A 20,767-nucleotide genomic window follows, 5' to 3' on the forward strand; every position below is an offset into this window, starting at 1 on the left:
ATCCCTTGTCTTCCTGAGTTAGATTGAAAATGCAGAAAACTAATTAGAGAATAGATCAATAATGTCAGAATTTCACTCAACTAGCATACATTATAAAATACTGATTTATCTAAATTACTGTGGGTGGTGGTTTTCTGGAAGAGACAGAAAATGAGAAGAGGATTGCTAGTGAAAATGGCTGAGAAAAGGAGAGATACAAAAGTCAGATTATTTTTTCTTTCATTTTTATGTTACAATATTTTTGGAGGCTTTAGACTAAGACAATAAGTAATAGAGAAATGAAGCATGAGAAGAGTGAAACCTTTTCTGCTCCTAGAAGATATTATATCTTGTGAGATGAGGCCCCTTAGGAAGAGATTTGCCTATGATTTCTAATAGATTAAGGATTCCAATCCAGGAAGATAGTGGATGATTTTAAAAAGAATAGGTCATTTATGTTTGGTTTTGGATTATCGCGCTACAAATCAACATTCAGACCTGGGTCCTGCTGTAAGTTTCTCTGAGCCACTGGATATGTTGTTCAGTTTGCTGTGCTATTTCCATTTCTCACTTGTAAAGGAAGAATTACAGTGCATCCCTCCTCTTGCTCCCTTCTCTTTGTCTCTTGGTACCTGCCCAAGATCGCAGAACTGTGCCTTGCTGTACAGCTGTTTACTGACTAACCCAGTAGGAAACCAATTTGAAACTCCTGGATGCCACCATATAAAAATAATACTGTTCTCCTCTTGAGATGTTCAACTTAGATGACTGTCACTAGCAATTACATTCAGCATTATATGGGAAGATGCCAAGACCCCCAGGGTATGCAGGATTATCCAATTATTCTACTGTAAATGAAAGCCAAGCACTGATTACTGGTATTTACATACTAATAATGAGGGTTTCTGGTTGGAATGAACTGAAATGTGTTTATCCACGGATGATTTTACTGGTCATGCATACAGTTTACAAATGACAATCTTTTAGCTGTAAATATAAGTAAGAATCTGCTAAATTTAGTCAGACATTATTTTCAGAATCACTGTGCCATTTCTTGCTTCTGGGCATATCCATGTAAACGTAGTAGCTTCAGTGGAACAATGTGGTTGCAATGAGAGGCAGAATTTGGCTACCAGAGGTCTATCTTCTGTTTGTTAGTGTGCTAAGTGTAAAATAATAATAATAATAAGGGTTGTGGAAGAAATGACCTGTTAGGATCTTTTTTGAAATCCAGATGACTCAGTGTTTAAAGCAGCACTTCCCTTCTCTCAGCCTCGTGCACTTACAGGTTATAATTTAGAAGTTAAATTTTTCTGGGGACTGAAGCTGGAGAGGCAAAGTACAGACATTTGAAGGCACAAATCCTGCAGTGCCCCAGTTCCTACTTAAACACTGACGTGGCATCTGATTGACCTTGCTGGATTTTTGCCCAGACACAGAGTCTTCCATCTTTAGGGAGGTTGCCGCAGAGGCCATGTGTCAATCTGTGAAGGGTCTCGAGCAGTTTGGATCCAGCAAGCTCACAGGAGCACACTGCCCTGGTTGGGTTCCATTGGATATCTGTCTGCATGCAGACGGCTTGCAAGATTAGAATTGAAAACGGACTTTTGCTCTGAGGAAGAGAGAGGCATCTCAGTGTTATGTGTCTCTTGTGAAAACCACAGGCTGGAAGAGTGTGCCGTGAAGACAGAATCCTTTCGCTGACTCCGTGCCTATCCCTGCAAATATGCTTCCATCAGAATTTGACCCACATCAGTTGGAATTCTAAGGGACACCTGTATGAGTTTGGGCGAACACCTGCATGAAGTAGAGCAAAAGCTAGCTTTGGTACAGATAGTTTGCATGCTCCCTTTTCTAGCCTGACAAGCTTCTGCTCTTGTTCCAGTTGCTCTAATTTAGGAGTAGTTATAGCGATGTGATACCTGTGTGTGTCAGTGGATGCATGTATATGTTTGTGTAGATGGGAGGAAGTAAGGCCTGCCTGTCATGGAGCAAGATGACTTCTCTTTTTCAGCATTGTAATTTTCTTTGTGGTATTAGAAAGGAACAGTTCTGTTTCAAAGCTCAGAAATTAAAAACATGACATGAAATTTGCGTATTATATACTGCAAGAACTTCTTACAAGATCAGGATAGAAAAGAACAGGCTCACAATGTGGACGCTGGGGAAGCTGAGAGGATATGTACTCGAGAACTATTTCCCTGTTCAAGCTTTAGGCCATTTGCTCCCCTTCAACAAAGGATTACTTTTGAAGATGGGGCACTGGCTTAAATGAACCTGTTAGTGTGACTCATGGCTATTCCTGCATTCTGAATCATCAGTAGTAATTTTTGTTATTAATACGAGGTAAAACAGATTTGCTTTACTATGCAGTATTTGTCACACCAAATTGCTCTCACCTACTGCAACTATAAGAAATTGTGATCACTGAGAAACAGTATATGGTGCACTGACTCGACTAGACCTTCTGTATTATGACCACAAAAACCTGAAGAATAAAAGCTGTATCTAAGTACCAGCAGAACCAAGTACATTTCACATTATCTGCCAGACATTTTGTTCTGGAATAAGGTGCTGTGAGGCCTTCCTGTGAACAGAGGAGGTTAGAATTGCACGTGGAAGCAGCTGAGGTATAAGGTGCTGATATTACTGATGAGTCCTTGGGGAAAATGCAAAGTAGAAAGCGAGAAATATTCCCGATGTGCTCTTTCAGTTATCATTTTTGGTGTTCCTTGTAAATTAATATAATTTCCCTTAAATTACACTGTCTTTGTTAAGAGAACAAGGAGAACACTTTTCTAATACAATTTTGATAGATTAATTTAATTTTATTCCTGCAGTTACTTTGTCTTCAGGATATCCTTTTGATTTAAGTGTATTTTTTCCTATGACTGAATTGCATTGCACTGGTAAGAAATTAGTTTGGGAAATGCTTGCACATATTTGGTGATGGATTTTGCCGTGTCACGAGTGAATTGGTAACTGCAAAGTCTGTCAACCAATTTCTGTGTCAGTGAACTAACATACTGATGTGCTTGCAGGGTCAAGCTGTTGCTCAGCTCTGCTCGACTATTCCCAATGTTACTGTTTTCGGAACAGCTTCATCTTTCAAACATGAAGCAATCAAAGACTCAGTAACTCACCTGTTTGACAGAAATGCAGACTATGTGCAAGAAATAAAAAGGTAATCTTTTTTCCCTCCCCACTAAGTAGTATCTGGCAAAATATATATTCCCCATAGCAACTGGCATAATACTATGAAAAACATAATACTATGAAAAACACTGGGTTAATCATATTTATGGGAAGAGATCACATTTTTGAGTTCAGGAACTGAATTAAAATAAAGATACTATATAAAACTGTCTAGATCTGCACTACAGGAGACAAAATAGCAAGCATCTCCATATTTCTTTATAAGCAACATAAGCTTTGTTTGTCCATGTTCATGCTTGGATGTCTGCTGCCAGCAAACTAAACACAGTAGAAAAGAATACAGATGCTAACAGAAGACTACTTCACTGCATCTAATCTGCATATGTAGTAGCTCAGATTCAGTACTCAATTCAAGGTAAGAAGAGTACTCAATTCAGAGTAAGAATTTTTCAGTGGATCTGTAAGTTATCCAGGTTTTAGAGGAATTCTCTGGTATGATTCCATCTGCTTGTGTTTTTGCCTTCTGCCAGGGACTGATACCACAGCATGTGATGTCTGTTTTGATTTCAGATCCTTAGATTTTGTTTGTTTGCATTCAGATTAGAATCATCCTGTTGCCTTCTGAAGTCCTGTGTGCTTCTGTTTCTATTTACATGCTTTCAGATACTTTGTTTTCAAGTCCGTCTAACTGCTTTTAGATACTGACGTTGATAAAGGTGGCAAACTTTGGAATTAATAAGAAGATCTTAGGAAAAAAAATGTCTTTTTTGTTTTGCTTGTCAGATAGATAAGAGAGAATGTTTTTCCCTGCATCTCGTATCTGTCAAAATACTAGGTTATCTAACTGGGCATGACAAAGAAATTTCTCAAAGGGGCACCCCAAGGTAATAGAGTTCACAGACTTCCTGTCAAACTTCTTCATTCCTCACAATGATGGCAATGTCTCCTATTGCAAAGTGAGATTTCTTTCTTGCTTTTTAGAATCTCAACAGAAGGAGTAGATATTGTTTTGGATTGTCTTTGTGGAGAAAATACTGGGAAAGGCCTCAGTCTTCTTAAACCACTTGGGACTTACATTTTATATGGTGAGTGGAAACAGCCAGGTACATATTTCAAAACTAAAACTTTGCTAAGCTTAGAATCTCTTAAAATCACCCCTTCCAAAACTGGACATGTATCTAGGTGGCTACCATGTGATAATTTATCAATTCAGCCATTTCCAGTAAAGGATTTTAGTGAAGATAAGCATGGACTAAATTATTGAGAAACAATAGCTAATACAAAGAAAGTCTATAAAAATATAAATCCAACAAATGAAAATGAATGTATGTTTCAGATTGTTAAATGTTAGATAATGCAAGAGAAATGTAGGAGCAAACTTGGATCTCTCATTCCTCACATCATAGGAATTGCTCTGTGGCCAAGGAAACTCTTAACATAGTTCTTGTGGGAGGAGAACTTAGTGGAAGCTTTCAGGAGGAAACCTATTGTTTCTATTCAACATGACTTTGAGGAATTCAAGCTCGGGTTTCTGTTCACAAATTTCTAATCATGTACATTGAGTGATCACATACCCAGTAAACGTGTTGTCCCTGCAGTTCTGCCAGGTTGCCATGTTGTTGATGGTGGAACCACAGTCAGCCAAGCCTCTGTGTGTAGGAGACAGCTGAAGGGATCGCTCAGTTCTGCAAATGAAGAACACATCCGTATTGTAGTGGAAAATGCAATGGCATCACTGATAAGCATACCTGCTTCCTTAGACTTTCATCTAGTGGCAGTAACAAAGAATATGTTGTGACTTAAATATCTGCATGGACCGTACAAGCTGCCTGTTTATAATGAAGTCCCTGCCAGTGAATTGCCATTATATTTGTTTTATATTTGTTAGCAGGTTAAAATGTACGATGTATGTATGTTCACACGTGGTAGTCAGGCCTTTGATAGTCAGATAACTGTATCTGTTGATGAAAGAGAGGACATCTGTGTAGTGACCAGTGCTAATTATTTGTCTGAGACTAATGGCATTTTACTGGAAATAAATGGGGAGCTATAGAAGAGATTTGGTGTCAGAATGCCTAGTAGCACTGAAACTGTTCTTGCTTTTGAAAGATTTAATAGTTTATGTTTTTGTCATCCCAGAATATCTATTAACTTCTAGGGTTCTGTCCCTTGGCCTCTTTGTTATTTATTCCCAAAGTAAAAGGACATCTACTAATCCCTTTTCAACCTGGGGAGAATTTTTTTTCTTGCAAATGGAAACAGTTTCTTGGAATAGAAACAATTCTACCTATAATAAATGGTCTGCTTGTCAGCATGTATTAACTCGTGTGTCTATGTACTCATCTTTTACAGGTTCATCTAACATGGTTACTGGGGAGACAAAAAGCTTCTTCAGTTTTGCAAAATCAGTAAGTGTTCTAGTGCTGTGATTCTGCTCTACTTTCCTCTGACTTCAGTCTTTCCTGAACTTCATCTCCATTAAGTTGTTATTTCTGATATTGCTAAAAAGTTTTATGACTGCAATGTGGTGTGACATGTTTTATTCTGATATGACAGCTAGACAGGAATTGGAGCTGTGTGCAGTACGTATTTAAATTGTTAGCTATCAGACATGTATCTCCTATCACAGCTAAGTTTAGCTAGACTGCATTGTTTATTCACTTACGGCAGAATATCATATCCATGGATATGGACAAGCGTACCCTGCATGTTCCTCATTTCTGAAAACACTGCAGTGAATTAAAGGAGATAGTTCTCTTAAGACTGGGCTTGCCAGTCATTTCCAGCTTTTCAAAAGTTAGTTCTATACAGAAATGCATTTTTCAGGTCTCCATGTTCAAGTAACATCAAAGAGATTATGATGTTACATTTGTTTTCTAGTTGACGATGTCAACAAACACAAATTTCAAAGAATTTTTTTTCAATGTATTGAAAAAAAAATCTGCTCAGAAATTCTAGAAACTGTAAAGGTGACAAATATATCAAATAAACTGCTAGAGAGAAATAACTTAACCAGGTATGAAAGAAATTCCTTCAGATTAGAAAAACAGAGGGAGACGTCTTTGCTGAATATCTATCATATAATCTTTATGCCAAGAGCTCATTTACAGCTTCCAGCAACAACCCCTTCCCAGGAGAAATTAACTTCAAAAGTCTCTATGTAATTGAAAACAAGATAAATCAAAGACTCTAGCAAAAGCGTGTATGTTTTTTTGCTTCCTGCATTTTCTTAATAGTTATAGTGGCACAATCTTTGTTATTGTCACACCTTTGAGAATGAAATCAAGATAATCTTAACTACTCAGCCTTTTTTACTATTTATATAAACGTATCCAGATGTGTATAATTTGTAGGGTAGCTTGGCCCAAGGAAATAAATTTCAACTGAAATTTTCAGGTAGTACTCGTATTTATTGAGTAAATAAATGTCAATAAAATGAATTTCATATGCATAAAATTTTGTATAGAGTATAAGTAGTTTCTATATTTATATAATTAGTACCACAAAACTAACTCATCAAAATTATATCAATGTTAATTAAAGTTGATGCATTCAAATAAAACTTGCTAGAAAACAGAATCTCAGGCTCTTGGGCTTAAATGAGATAAAATAATTTTCTGATCTATTATGCTTAAAAATGGCAAATGTGATAATGGATGAAAAGCAAATGGAAGCTAGCAGTGCATGTCTTTCTTTTGAGAATAGTCAACAGCTGCTTGCAAAGGTTAGGGAAACTAGCGTGGCTCTCTTGAAATAACAAAGAAGGACAGGAGATCTAAGAAGGGAGTTCCAGATCCTTTATATCTAGCACCAAGTCCTAAAACCTGACAACAAAAATGTGTTTTATTTCTGCATGTCAGTCAGCAGCTGCCTGCTTTTTTGCCTGTTAAATAAATCCTTACCGCTTCTCTTGGCTTTTACTGGAGAACTGACAGATGAGTCATGTATCATATCTGCATAGACAGTTTTCTTTGTCAACTTTTTAGTACAGTTCTTGAAGAGTGTTTTTCTAAACCTGCTGCTGTTTATTCCTTTCCAGTGGTGGCAGGTTGAGAAGGTAAATCCTATCAAGCTGTACGAGGAGAACAAAGTCATTGCTGGATTTTCTCTGTTGAATCTACTTTTCAAACAGAATCGAGGTGGCCTGATCAAGGGTGTAATGGACAAACTCCTAAATCTATATAACAATAAGAAGATCAAGCCTGTGGTTGATTCATTATGGGCTTTGGAAGAGGTAGGAGCAAAAATTTCTTTCCCCGTGTTGATTTTTTTGAATATACACATTTTTAGATGTAAAATTAGTTCTAAAAAGTTATTCACACATTTCTTCAGTAAATATTTCTGGAGTTTCAAATATTCTGTGCTACATTCTTGAAAATACTAATTAAAATGTGTTTTTTTCAATCTTAGAAAATTGTTCCTGTTTCCTAAGTGCATGGAACTTGTGACTAACTAGTGGCTGTGTCTGAACACATCAGCTTGTATTAGCATGCATCCATGAGGAAACAGTAATCATCAGATTTAACAAAATACTGTATTAATGTATTATAGTTCTGAATGGTCTGTGGTCAGGGTTTGGAGGCCAACTTGTTGCTTATTCAAGTGACACTAAAGAACCACCACTGTGATGGATGCAGGTAAGATACCTGGGCTGCGTGGTGGGACTCCACAGCCTGCGACAGTTCTTGGAGCAGGATGCATTGCAGGGTGCTCTGGGGCTTCTAGGTGCCTCGGCCAGGTTTTATGGCAGGAAGGTGTGCACTGCGTCAGGTCATGCTGGTGAAGGAGCTGTAAGTAACTCCATCCTATCACTACATCTGCCCCTAGTGTACTCCAACATGGCACCTCTTGTGGTACAGGAGATGCAGGTGGTCTAGCACTATGTGGACTCTGTTTGTTCCTCTCCAGCAAAATGGAAAGGAATGACACTTTGACCAGGAAGCCTTTATCTGTGTCTTCCCCAAGGAATCTCTCTAAAATGTCTGTCTAAGGCTGCACTGTCGCTAATGGCAAGTAAATAACACCTTGGCCTTACCAGCCCATGGCATGGGAGTGGCATTCAGCTGTTTGGTAATTATCACCAAATGCAAGTCTAACTACTTAAGGGAAATCAGATGTTGTGATAAAGAGCAGCTGGCTCAGAGCTCAGGCAGGACAAAATTGCTCTGTCCCTGTCAAAGGGAGAGCACTTTGAAGAGCAGTGTAAAATAGAACTGTGATCAAATGCAGGTTTTTGATATGTTTTCACAGAATCACAGAACTGAATAATCTTACAGAGTGTTTTAAAAAGGTAAATGGCACAAGGCTGAAGAGAGGCATTCTACTATTTTTTTGTTCTGGTACTTTTCAGGTATTAGTAAGAAAAGGATCATTAAAATAGTAATGGTGTCCGTGATCAAGATATTTTGGGCTCAAACGTGAAAAGTTATACATGGCAGGCCAATCTTAGTTGTCAACATGATGGGAATTTTCTGGGAGACTTCTGTTTGATAACATTTCATCTAACATTTGGCAGTAACATGCACCATTCCTACCATTAGATTGAGAAATGTGTAAATACATCTGTTAAAGAGTGCAGTCTACAAAACTGTAACTCATTTATCACGCCCGCTCATTTTTCATGAGCTGTCTGGCAATTTACAAAGGAAATTACTGGCTAGTGTCTTCAGGGATGTAACAGTGCCAGAGGTGTCCTCAATTGATTGCAAAGTATTACTGAATTATTATTCATTCTGGGCATTATTGTTTTGGGGATATATTTTTGTGGGTATGGAAATAACTTAGGTTGGACTATCAAGATAAAGATAATATGATGCATAGACAAATTTGCTATCGTAGCTGAGGACTAAATGGAACTAGACTTAGGAAAGGTTGGTATATATTTTTGTTCTGTTTTGAAAGATCGTTTGTTTATTTATTTATTATTTAACTCCATAGCTGTATATTGTCCTACCCTTCAGTTTGATATTTAGTTGCTTTTCATTTCCTGTTGAGTAAGCCTGATTTTCTTGAACTGTCCACTTTTATTTGACCGTTCTCAGGCTTATTCATTAGACAGTAAATCAATATGACCAATTTTTACCACTGCTGTTTCCTGAGGAAATTTCCTGACCCTCACAAGCATTGAGAATAATTGTGCTTGACTAGAGAGCGGCAGAAATGTGTACTCCCTGCATGGCATTTGAAAAGGAATGATTTGAATAGTTTTCTGTGGCAGAATGTCACTCTCTTCAAAGGATCACAGGAGAGTCATTTGTCCTCTGACTAGAAACTGTCTCCCAGAGTTAAGCTTGAATCCTGTAAGTGACATAAAAAAATATTAAAAGGAAAAATCTCAGAGGAGACTTAACCATGGGACACCTTTCCAAATGTTTAATAATATTCATCACCTATTTATGTCATCACATACTTAAAAGTTTTGATCTATATATGAAAGACATATCTCTATCATGCCTCTTTACCTTCTTTATTCATTCTGCATCTGTGTTTGTTCTCATGTATTTCTTCTTTCTGGAAATTCATAAATGAATGCAGATTCTCTAAAGCCAGCATGGAAGGCACCTGCTTTTTGTTCAAAACTATATTACAATACAAACATTTATCTTTTCAGTCCTGTATCAGTTGCAATGGTCATCTGTGTATCAGTGCTGAAGAGCATCTTTGCAGTCTTTAGAAGAGGATGTTATATCTGGAGTGGTGTTCCTCTTTGCTGCTTAAGGCTGGTTGCCACAGGACAACTTGCTGTACGATAAGCCCAAAATTCAGAGCTTTATGTTCTAGGCCTTATGAAAACGGTCAGAGGAAGGTTTGCAGCCATTGTAATAGGTCCCCATGAATGGTAAAAAAACATTTAATTGCTGTAAAGGCCTGGTATAATTTCTTGAACAGCATCTGTTTTTACATACTTTCTGCAGGATTACACAATTTAAGTTTGTAAGATTGTGCTGATTATAGAATATTGTAATTGGAATGAGGTATTGCATTTTAATGTGTTTCAAGTGGCAGTAATATGGGGTATAGAGAAAGTTGCTAGATGCCCATTTCTCTGTCAAGTTGTAGAGCACATAAAGTGATGACTAGGTGATTGCCAATTAATATTCAAGTTTGTGTTTGAGAATTGTTATGTAGACTTAGCTTGATACTGCTGCCATTGACACAGACAAATCTTCGTTGTTCAGTGAGATCATTCTAATTAGGATATGATCCCATCCAGTGTTTCTGTTTTAGGGCGCTATCCAAAAGCTATGGAGGTCAATCAAAGGGCTCCTAGTTTCACTGGTCTTTGTTTTAGGATGAGGATTACCCTGCCTTTTCAGTATAGTCTGCTTAAATAAATTTAGCAATTGACTGAAGGGAGTGTGGGACAGAAATCATTCTGGATGGAATTGGAGGTGACTTCATTTTCTTCTGTGCTTCAGATTATTGCTGACACAGGGGAGATCAGGTTCTAGAGTACTGACTACTCCTGTGGAGTAAAACTATTTGCACTGGTGTACTATCAGTTGGTGTTGGCATAGAAAGGTTAATTTTTTATCTCAAACTTATATCCATAAAGCCTATAAAGAAAAGTATGTTAAGTAGGCCAGTAGGGCCATTTTATGATTTTAATGCAAGAAAGATCTAACTAAGAAAAACAGTGACAAAATCCACAGAGATTTCCAAATGGAAGTCTAACAGGAATTACTCATTATGAGATGAACAAAGTCATACAATAAAGCAGCTGCCATGGAGAAGTCTCGCTGTTTTGCAGCTATTTCTTTATAAGGTCAAGTGTTTAAAAAGACTTGATAATTTATAGATGGTGCATACTTAAAATACTGTTGTGTAGTAAAACGTTGATTGTCTGGTAAGATTGCATTTCAGTAGGAATAGCAGAGTTTAAAACAGCGTTAGTATTCAGTGCATACTTGTTGAGATTTGCAGTTGTTTCTTTATCAGTAACTACATATCTAACCTTTAATTTGCAGTTAGTCACTCCTCTTTGTTCTGATCAATTCGTAGCGTGTATTTATGAATTAGCATTCTCCTGAGGGTCTGTGAGTCTTCAGCCCTACGCATTAGATTATTCCAGATTATTAAGCAGAATGGAAACTGAAGGTTCTTATAAAAAATCTGTTGTATTGAATAACTACGTACATGCTGCACTTTTCTATTAAAATTCTGTTTTCTCTTTTTTTTTTTTGTAGTTGTAAAAGAAAATACATACTCAAGGTAGAACAGGTTGTAGAGATAGAAGGTATAAGCACATCGTCGAGGTGACTTAGAGCAGTTAAAAGTAGCACTGATAACATGTAAAACAAAACTGCCAAGAATTCTTGCACATGAACTGCCAGTCATGAAAGTGACAGTGCAAAATATGCACCGTGTTTTCCTACTATCCATAGGTCCCTTTTCCTCACACTGAGCTACCTGCTTGAAAAATGACTCAGTGTGTCAGAAAGTCTTCAGATCTGGGCTATTTTGGTACATATGGGTGAACAGTGAGATTATGGAAAAACATCTTTGTTACAGTTTGGTTTTGTGTACCAAAGGATTCACTGCATTCTTCTGTCTGAAATGATTTAAAGGAGTGTGCTGTTTATATAGTAATAAAGGCATCAAAGACTTGTATGGCTTTAGGGTCAGTAAGAATGATGATAAGCCTGAAACCTATAGAATGGGGTGATTACTTAGTCTTTTTTTAAAAAAAGGTAAGAGGATAATACTACTATTATATTACTAGATCAGGCTGCTACCTGGCAGAAGGCACTGAATGTTACTCCGTGTCATTGGTTTGTAGTGGTGATGTACTAATGTCTTCAGTAACTCCTTACATAGAAAATAGTAATGCAACAACCGTAGTTCAGGTCTAGGAATATACTTTGGCACTCAGCTGTGATTGAAATCAGTGGAATCAAGGCACTGCATGCATTTATGGATCAGCCTCCACAGACTCTAATTCCTGTGCCTCATGGTCACTGCACAGAATGTTTTTGAGTGGAAGGGGGCACATTAATTTAGTTTGTAAGGATCACTGCACCCTCAGCCTCACTTTTTGTTTAATCCTGAATCATTATAAGGTCTAGCTATCTGTAAATATATATACTTTTATATATAAGTGAGATTCCTTTGTCTTGAAGCCAGAACTTTTCACTGTAGTAAATTACTAAGACAAAATCAAGCTGTGTTTAAGAATCTAAACCTGAAGGGAATGCAGTGCAACTGATCACATTGTAGTATCATTACAGAATACCTGCTGATACCATATTTTCCTTTAAAAGAATAATTTTCCTCATATGTTTCTGTTTTCACATACTTTCCATTCTCTGCATTAGCTTTCAATGTTACTAGCATGCAAAGGAAAACAGTAGAAACCTTACATCTAATATCACAGTTTTACCAAGTTGTGAGGTGAGAAAGAGGACAAAAGAACACTTTCATGCAGAATTCATACTATGTTTGGGGGGGGGTGTGGCGCAGAGCTACCACAGTATGTCTGTTTTTAGCACTGCCCTCTGGCTTCAAAGGATTCAGGTATTGTAAATCTCTTTTTCTACTGAATGCATCCTCTGGCATAAATTACAATGCATGCTTTTAGTTATCAACAGTATTCTAGGACAAAAAACAAATCTGTTCGTGCTAGCAGAAAGAGTGATACCCTTCACCTTCCCCTCAAAACCAGAGTCTGTAATTTAATCAAAAGCTAGTCATGCCTTTCATGCGTCAGTGTAGTAAGACAGAGAGAAAACTGACCCATTAGTTACTTTTAACATATTAAGAGGATAATCTGATAATACCAGATCAGGCTGGCACCTTGTTATAGATACTAAACGGCATCTTGTGCTTTTCTTTTTTTGTAGTTACAGTATAATAGTGGCTTGTGCACGCTTTTTTTTTTCTTCCCTTTTATATGCTAGATGAAAACAAATTCTTCACCTGAAGAAACTATGCCTTCTGTTCTGCCAAAAGCATTTACAAATATAGCATTTACATCCTGCGTTTTTTCTTCAAGGTATGCAAAGTAATCTAGAGTAATATGATAAAAATGAAAGTTCATTAATAACCAAAGCATTAACACACCACGAAATAAACAAAAGGATCATTCTTCCATAAGCATAAAACAACTTATTTTGCAGTATTATATCAGAGAAAGAGGAAAACTAATTATGTGAAAACTCCTACGAACATATCAATGTCTCCTTTTCTGTAATTGCTTCTCTTGCATTAGAACGCACAAAGTCTGCTTGTTCTGATACCACAAATATTTCTTTGACAGTACTTCAACTGCAGTTTTTCATGAACTGCTTTCCTGGTGTGCAGGTATCAGCTATGCATGTATAGTGTCCTGTGATACTGCCATAGATCGTTGTTCTTCCTATGCGTGAGATTCTGTTCCCTTTGACTGTATAAAGTAAACATCCATAGATCAAAGTAAAGGTAGGTGATTTATCTGTACATCACCCTTGCTTCTCTGTGTACAAACAAATCCAACACAACAAGTTTAATACAGGCTTCATGCACATATCAGATCTTGCAAGAAGCTATGTTGTACTGTTGCAGTAGGTTTCAAAATATAAATGAGAGAAAGGCACACTGAGAAGAAAAACGTGAATTACTAAGGGCAGCTTGCTTCTGTGTTGATGATTAAATTATGCACAGTTAACGACCAAATTTTCAAAGTTAGGGTAAGGGAAAGCTATTCCACTTAAAGTTTACTTCAGTAGCATTTAAGTGTAATGAGCACAAGTTCTAAATGAATGAAAATGGAGCCATGAATAAGGTGATTTTTAATAAAGACTCTGCAAATAATTTGTTCCCAAGATGCTTATCTTAAGTAAATATTAATTAAAGCTCCAAGTAATATCAGTGCAATATGCATAGAGGAGTAAAATATACCTTGGAGGAAAATATATACCGTGAAAGTACTGGGGATCAGTAAGGTACTGTGTTGTTTTTTTTTTTTTCTCCCTCTAAAACATTGTGCATACCTGATCATGGAATTCTTGCTGCTCTTATGTGAATTATTAAGTTCTTACCAAATGCCTATAACATTTCATTTAGATTTCTTCCCCACTTAGTGCTGTTTAATAGGACTTGTATTACTTCATAATTTATTCTGCCCTTCCTAGCTTTTATCACTAAGTGACAACGTAACCCAGTATTCTCTTTGGCTTTATATGCTGTTGATAGCAATGTAACATGACTATGATTTTATTAGAAGAGTGAGATAGAAAGAAGCAAGACAAGACTTAGATATGGGTCCATAATAACGCCTCAGATACATGACATTAGCTGTGATTAGCACAAAATCAGGTTGGGTAAATGAGCTGTTTTAGGAAACTCATACTTCACTTGTCGAGTCAGTTAAATATGTAAGCAGAAGTCAATTATTTTCAATTGCTATATATTATTCATAAACTGCATGAAATTCAAGCTACATGAATGGAATCTAATTAAACAAGTAATTTATTTTAGTTCATTGCTTTCTTTTCTTTTTTTTTTTCTTTAGAGCTTCTGAAATTGTTTGCTTTGTCTAGCCTGCCAGTTGAATACCTGTGTGTATAAACAAGCAATTTTGCCTTCTAGAGTCTTCAGAATGTTGCTTTATGCATGCAGAGAATATTCATACTAGACTATTCTTTAAATAGATGGATAACAAAAGATACATGATGCATATCTTCATTTCTCTGATGTCATATAGCACGTTAGTGGAAAGATCAGCTTGAATTCTTTAATTTCCAGTTATGTCCCTTAACAACCAAGCCCCTGGGCTGTGTCTTAGCATCACTGAGAGCCTTTGTGATTCAAAGCATTTGTTGGGGCTGCAATCCCAGAATTCTACCAAATCTCAGTCAGCTCTTTAGTTGCAGGGAAACCAGATCTTAATGTTTCGGAATGAAGTACCAGACATGGAAAAGCATTTTGGCAATATTTCTGATGAACATAGGTTCTAACCTTTGTAACAGCAATATTTGAACACCGAATCAGACTAGTGTGAGACTAAAACACTTTCAATTAACATAAACACAGCCCGCAGATACAGCACGTTTCTAATCTACCTGATAAGTGCTGTGCTAAGAATTAATTAGTTATGGAGATACAGAGGCCGAAAATACTTTTCTAGAAGCCATGAGACACTGGAAATTGAAAGTACAGTGGTGAGTCATGATACGTGTTTTTGGGTCAGGACAGATTGTCATTTCTATTTGCCCTTGTGTGCCACAGAGATAATAGCTTGCTGTAACTGCAGGCCGAAGGAAAACAACATGTAGACTCAGTTCCTGATGGATAATGTGAGGGAGGAAAAAAAAGCACTCAGAGGAAAATAACATAGGAAGCACTGATAGATTCCCCTGAAGAAAATGTGCACTATTAAAGATAAACTAGTCACATGCTTCCAGTTAATTAAATTAGAAACAGGAGATTGTATACGGGTTAAACTAGTTTGTCACTTATTTGAGAAAATAAGAACAAACCTGTTAAATGGAGCAAGCGGCTGATTAATTATTGTGAAGAAGCAATATTTTACAAGAGTAGTCTGCTTACTGAAATCCATTAGCTGGCTTTAAAGTAATAAATTGGCACACAGTCCCTGTGTATTAAACTGACATACTGTACCCTTGCAAGGAAGTAATGAGAGTCCTAGCTGGGGGAGAGTTTTACCAAAGCAAAGTGGATATATTTAGACATCAAGGACAGAACTATGAGAGATAAGAGTATTATTTCTTCTGTATTTATCTTGAGTATTTGACTCAAGCATGTTTGCTGTACAATTCACTTTTACTGTCTGTGTCATAGAATTTAAGCTATTCTCAAGAGTCAAGAAAACGGTTTCATGGAGGCTTTTTCCTATTTGAAAACAATTTCTGGAATTTTTAATTTATGAAGTATTAGAGAACAAAAGCTGCATGTTTTATACCCCGATCTAAACATGTGCTGCAATCCATTCCCTTTTATTTCTACTGAATAATGGCAATGAAACATCTGCCTGCCTTCTCTTACAAAAAGGATGATTAAATGTATGCCAATACATTACATCCACCAGTAGAAATAATTTTAAATGGAATCTCATAGAAAGTTTCCTTTATCTCCTGCTCTGTAGAGTTGGTAATACCAACTCAGTGAGTGTTTTCTGTCACTCAGAGAACTGACTGTTGGATGCTATGGATGAAAAACTAAGTAAAAAGCAGGTACCAAAGGGAAAAATATTAGACACTAAGTTTTCAAAGGCACATTGAGATGCTATATCATTCTTGTGTTGTAAACTGTTAGTGTGCTTAGTTTAAGCCTCAAAGCCTATGAATGGAACCTAGGATTTTTCTATGTGTCAGAAAATGCCACTCACACTTCTTTGTTAATTAGTTCAGAAAGCAAGCTCTCAGTTGTTGAAGTTGAACTGGCATGGACTGCTGCTGTGAGAAATTCAGCTTTTCTCCCAGAGTATCGTGAAGGAGCAATCTGATGTTTGTGTGAAGGTTTGTTAGTGATTGTTTTCATTCTCTTAGAAACTTTTTGGTCTCTGTTCAAATTTTTGAAAAGTCTATTTTCCCAGGTGATAAGGATTTTTTTAAAAACAAAACAACAAAAAATGAGTTAGAAATACTGAAGTCTAGTTGGTAACGTTGAGAGAGCTGAGAGATGTCATCATTGAGTGGCACAACATAAAATACAAATAATTCAGTCTCCCCTTGCCTTTGAAACCTTCCCATTTTCAGACTAGGAAGAGAATCCCTGGTGATTTCTTATGAGGTTTGGGCCTCTGATTTGCAGTAGATCAGACTAAGTTTTTTGTTTGTTTTTTATTTTCCTATAATCTACAAGTGTAATACTTCATTGATTAAAGAATGCCTAGAAAGCTATCCAAGGATAGATAAAAAAGACTCAATAGGGAGTGGGAGATAAGAATAAAAATACCTCCTTATATTTAAATGTACTAGTCCACTTTGTCTGAAAGATGCTTTGTTGCCATCAGTGGTCCCTGTGGCCATTTTCCATGGCTGATAGTGACCAAAAAGATAAATAGAGCAGAAGAGAATGAAACGATTTGTGAGACTGCAAAATTACTATGGTGAGAAACATCAGTAGATAATATGCTTTCTGCATTTCAGTATATTTTAGCTCACATTTTTCTGATTTTGTTCTTTATTATTATTATTATTATTTGGATGCTTGGCCTATAAAGAGATAAGGTAAACATAAGCTTTTAGCTGTATTAGAGGATGTTTAACTGTCAGTAGACATACAAAATGTGAGTAATAAAAATGAATTAGGTATTTTTGGTTTTAGAAATATCTTTCTAAAGGGAACATTCTAGTTTTTCTTCTAGGATCTGTTTATTAGTGTATCTGTGTAATAGTAGCTAAAGAAAAATTATTTCCGTCAGCAAAACCAAATTTTTAAATAACTTTATGTTAGCGAACAACAATCATTAATCAAGATGAACGTTCTCACCTAATGAAAATGACTCATAAATTCTTTTCAGTCATTTTAAACAAGGACAAGTTTTAAAAGCAACATTACTCTTGGGCTTAAAGACATCTCTTAGAATAATATAATCCAATGCTAATGTTATAATTGAGAGTTTTATTTGGTATTGCAGTTTCATAATGATATTATTGCTCACGACAGATAATGATATAAATTAACACCAAGGCAGCAAAGCAGATGTTGAGTTGATACTAAAAGGTTTCCATATAAATAGCTTGCTGTGAGTGATTGAACATAAAGATATTTTGTAGGGCAAATCCATATGTTATGCTCACTGACTTAAAGAAAATCGTACTAAAATGAAGCAGCATAATATAAGATCGTCAGTTGAGCAACTGACTTTCAGCTGTTCTGATTTTACTGAATATGCTGGTTTGAGTATCAATGTTCAGTTTCTGAATTTGGCATTAAAGTGCATGCATTTGAAAATGTAGACCATATGTGTAAGAAATTAGGCCTCAGGTTATCACAGGCAACTCCAAATATTTGTTTATGACCATTTGGTTTAGTATAATAAAGTACAGTTTAGTATAAAAAAGTGAATTCCCTACCATCGCCAAAAACCCACCAATCTTTAGAAGAATCTGAATTTTACTCTATTATATGTTATGGTTACAACCTGGGTAAATATCTTAAAGATCTTAAACTTTCCTGAGGAGAATGGGCATAACTTTTCAGTTCTTTAGTGGAAGTAAAAAAAAAAAAAAAAATTTTTTTTTTTTTTTCAATTTGAGTAGCATCCAGGATAACTGTAAGAGTTCCTACAGGTAAGGCTGTGCTATCCTACAGCTAGCAAAATGTGTGTTTTTGAAGTTCTTGCCTATTTTCCTGAACTGTAGCTAGTATACAGCTACAGTTTTTATTATTATTATCATTATTATTACATTTTTATTTATACATTTTTATTATTTTTATACAGTTTATTATTATTATTATTATGGTGCATCTACACATGCGAGTTTAATTAAATTAGATTAGAAACTGTCTTAGCTGAACCAGTGGCATCACATGAACATTTCTGCTTTGGCTTCCTTGCTATGAATTACATAGCATTTTGATTTCAGTCAATGTAATGCAAAGCTGAATGAGCATTCACACATGGGCATTAAACTTGTAAGCTAAATCAATTTTTATATCAGTCATGTTGGTACAATACTTATGCAGAGTTACCTTTAATATAGTCTCCAAAGGAGACATTTTTAACTGTGCCAAAAGAAATATCAACTAATAAAGCAAATAGGACTGAAAAATACATTGTAAAACTCAACTGGTAAACAAAATAAACTCAAATATCTTTCATCTTACCTAGATGAATGATTTCAATCTTACTGTAAACTGATATAGCTCAAACTAAGGATAAGCATGAGTCATACTGTCTAACATTACAACTATATTACAATTTAATGTATCTGTGGTTTTTGGTTTTACTTAAGTAGAATTTTAATGAAGATACGGAGCAGCACACAATGGTCAGATCTGGCTTAGAGAGCTCCTTGAATAATGGAAAAATATGACAATGACTTATGAGTAATTGGATTTGCAATTCTCATGGTACTACTTTCTGAAACCAAAAAAATTTAAACAAGAAAACAAAGGAGAAATATTTTCTCATTTGGATCTTCAGAGACCTTTGGTATTTACCTTGATGAAATTCAAGAACCTACATAATTGGCTTACTGACTGGGGATGGATTTTATTGGAGAGAATCCATTGTTATGAAAAAGCAGAGTTGTTTTTTGACACAAAATTAACGTGCTCTTGTAATCTGATCCTACTTGGTGGATTTGTATATGAAGCTTCCCAGACTTTGGAAATGATAGTGTCAGGGCATTTTACTGATTACATCTTTATTGTCTAGAAGACTGAATGTCTGCTGTATTTTGTAACCAGTAAGTTTAGTTCCTAAGTTTTGGAATATTTGATACCATAGTTCTGGAATCGACCACTATTTCATCTCTATAGCAGTAATAAACAATTACTCAAACTTCCTCTGGATAAGCAGACAGAGGTACTACAGAAATTTCTATTTTTTTTAACCATCCCATGTTGTGAAATAATGCTCAACGTTAGAAAGGAAGGATCTGAGGATTAAGGTCTTCAGGAGTAAACGTACAGAACTCCCTTGAAATATTTATAAAATACGATGAAAAGTTACAATGGCAGAAGCGATGCAGGTAACTGGTTTTGCACTTGACTCCCAAAAAGAATCGTCTCCCATTCGGGAAGAGTAGGAGAAGCAGCATATGTTTTCATGAGACAGTATCTTAGTACAAGGTTCAAGAAGTAGAAGAAAGCAATGTGTAGTCAACAATCCTTAATTACTGCAGGACAAAAAAGAGACAGTCCTAAGTGTTGCTCAGAAAGTCTCTTCAGCAAAACCTAGTCCTTCATATTTCAGTTATATTCTGGTATAACTGTACGTATACAAAAATGATAGAATTAGCATTGTTTCTTGATCAGCACATGTTCAAGAATCACATAATAATTTGCAAGCTGAATTTTTTTTTTCCCAAAGTGGCAATGTTTGTGTCCATTTGCCCAGAGGCAGAGTAAGACATGCATTGACTTGGAACACCTTGCAGCTAGTTCGCTGTCAGAGGCAGTGCAGAATATGGTGAAAAAGATTCTTCGGTCTCTGGAGAGTGTTCTGCAGATGTCTAGACAGGCCACGTGAAACGCTGTGGTTCTGGAAATATTTCAGACTTGGGAGTTCTCATATGGCTATGAAACAATATAATTCCAGAAAGCCTGTCTCTGATCTTTCACTTGTGTGTGAAGAGAGATCTCTGTTTGCCAGATTCCCACAGAGAAGTAAGCAGACGGGATTGCTGCTGCAAGGCTGTGCAGAGGAAATCAACAACATTCACCTTCTGCAGTCTAGGCATTATAATTAGAAAGACGACAATACACAAAGCGGTATGCTTATAATTAAGGGTGCATTTTCTGAGAGTGGTGAAGGGGGAGAGTTTAATGACTCTCTAACTCTTAGAACATGCTTATGTGAAAGAGAAAAAATGAGGCATATTTGTGGGTTGGTGCAGTTTTCCTCCAAATATTTTTTCAGAGATCACAAGGCTACATGGCTTAGGCAAGGGTTTAAAAACTGATGTAATAGAGCTTGATAATCAATAGTAACGTATCTATTTTTAATTGCTTAGCAATGAAT

General features: G+C 36.2%; 1 protein-coding gene across 1 annotated transcript in view; it reads left to right on the plus strand.

Moving 5' to 3' along the window:
• VAT1L (vesicle amine transport 1 like) overlaps nt 1–20,767 on the plus strand; it is a 53,993-nt gene that overhangs the window by 18,063 nt on the left and 15,163 nt on the right. The window contains exons 4-7 of the mRNA XM_083851571.1: nt 3,021–3,163; nt 4,117–4,220; nt 5,488–5,543; nt 7,175–7,369. Coding sequence (XP_083707697.1) covers nt 3,021–3,163; nt 4,117–4,220; nt 5,488–5,543; nt 7,175–7,369 — 498 coding nt within the window. The remainder of the gene's footprint in view (nt 1–3,020; nt 3,164–4,116; nt 4,221–5,487; nt 5,544–7,174; nt 7,370–20,767) is intronic.

The sequence above is a fragment of the Anser anser genome (assembly GCF_964211835.1).
Source record: "Anser anser genome assembly, chromosome: 11".
Classification (NCBI taxonomy): domain Eukaryota; kingdom Metazoa; phylum Chordata; class Aves; order Anseriformes; family Anatidae; genus Anser; species Anser anser.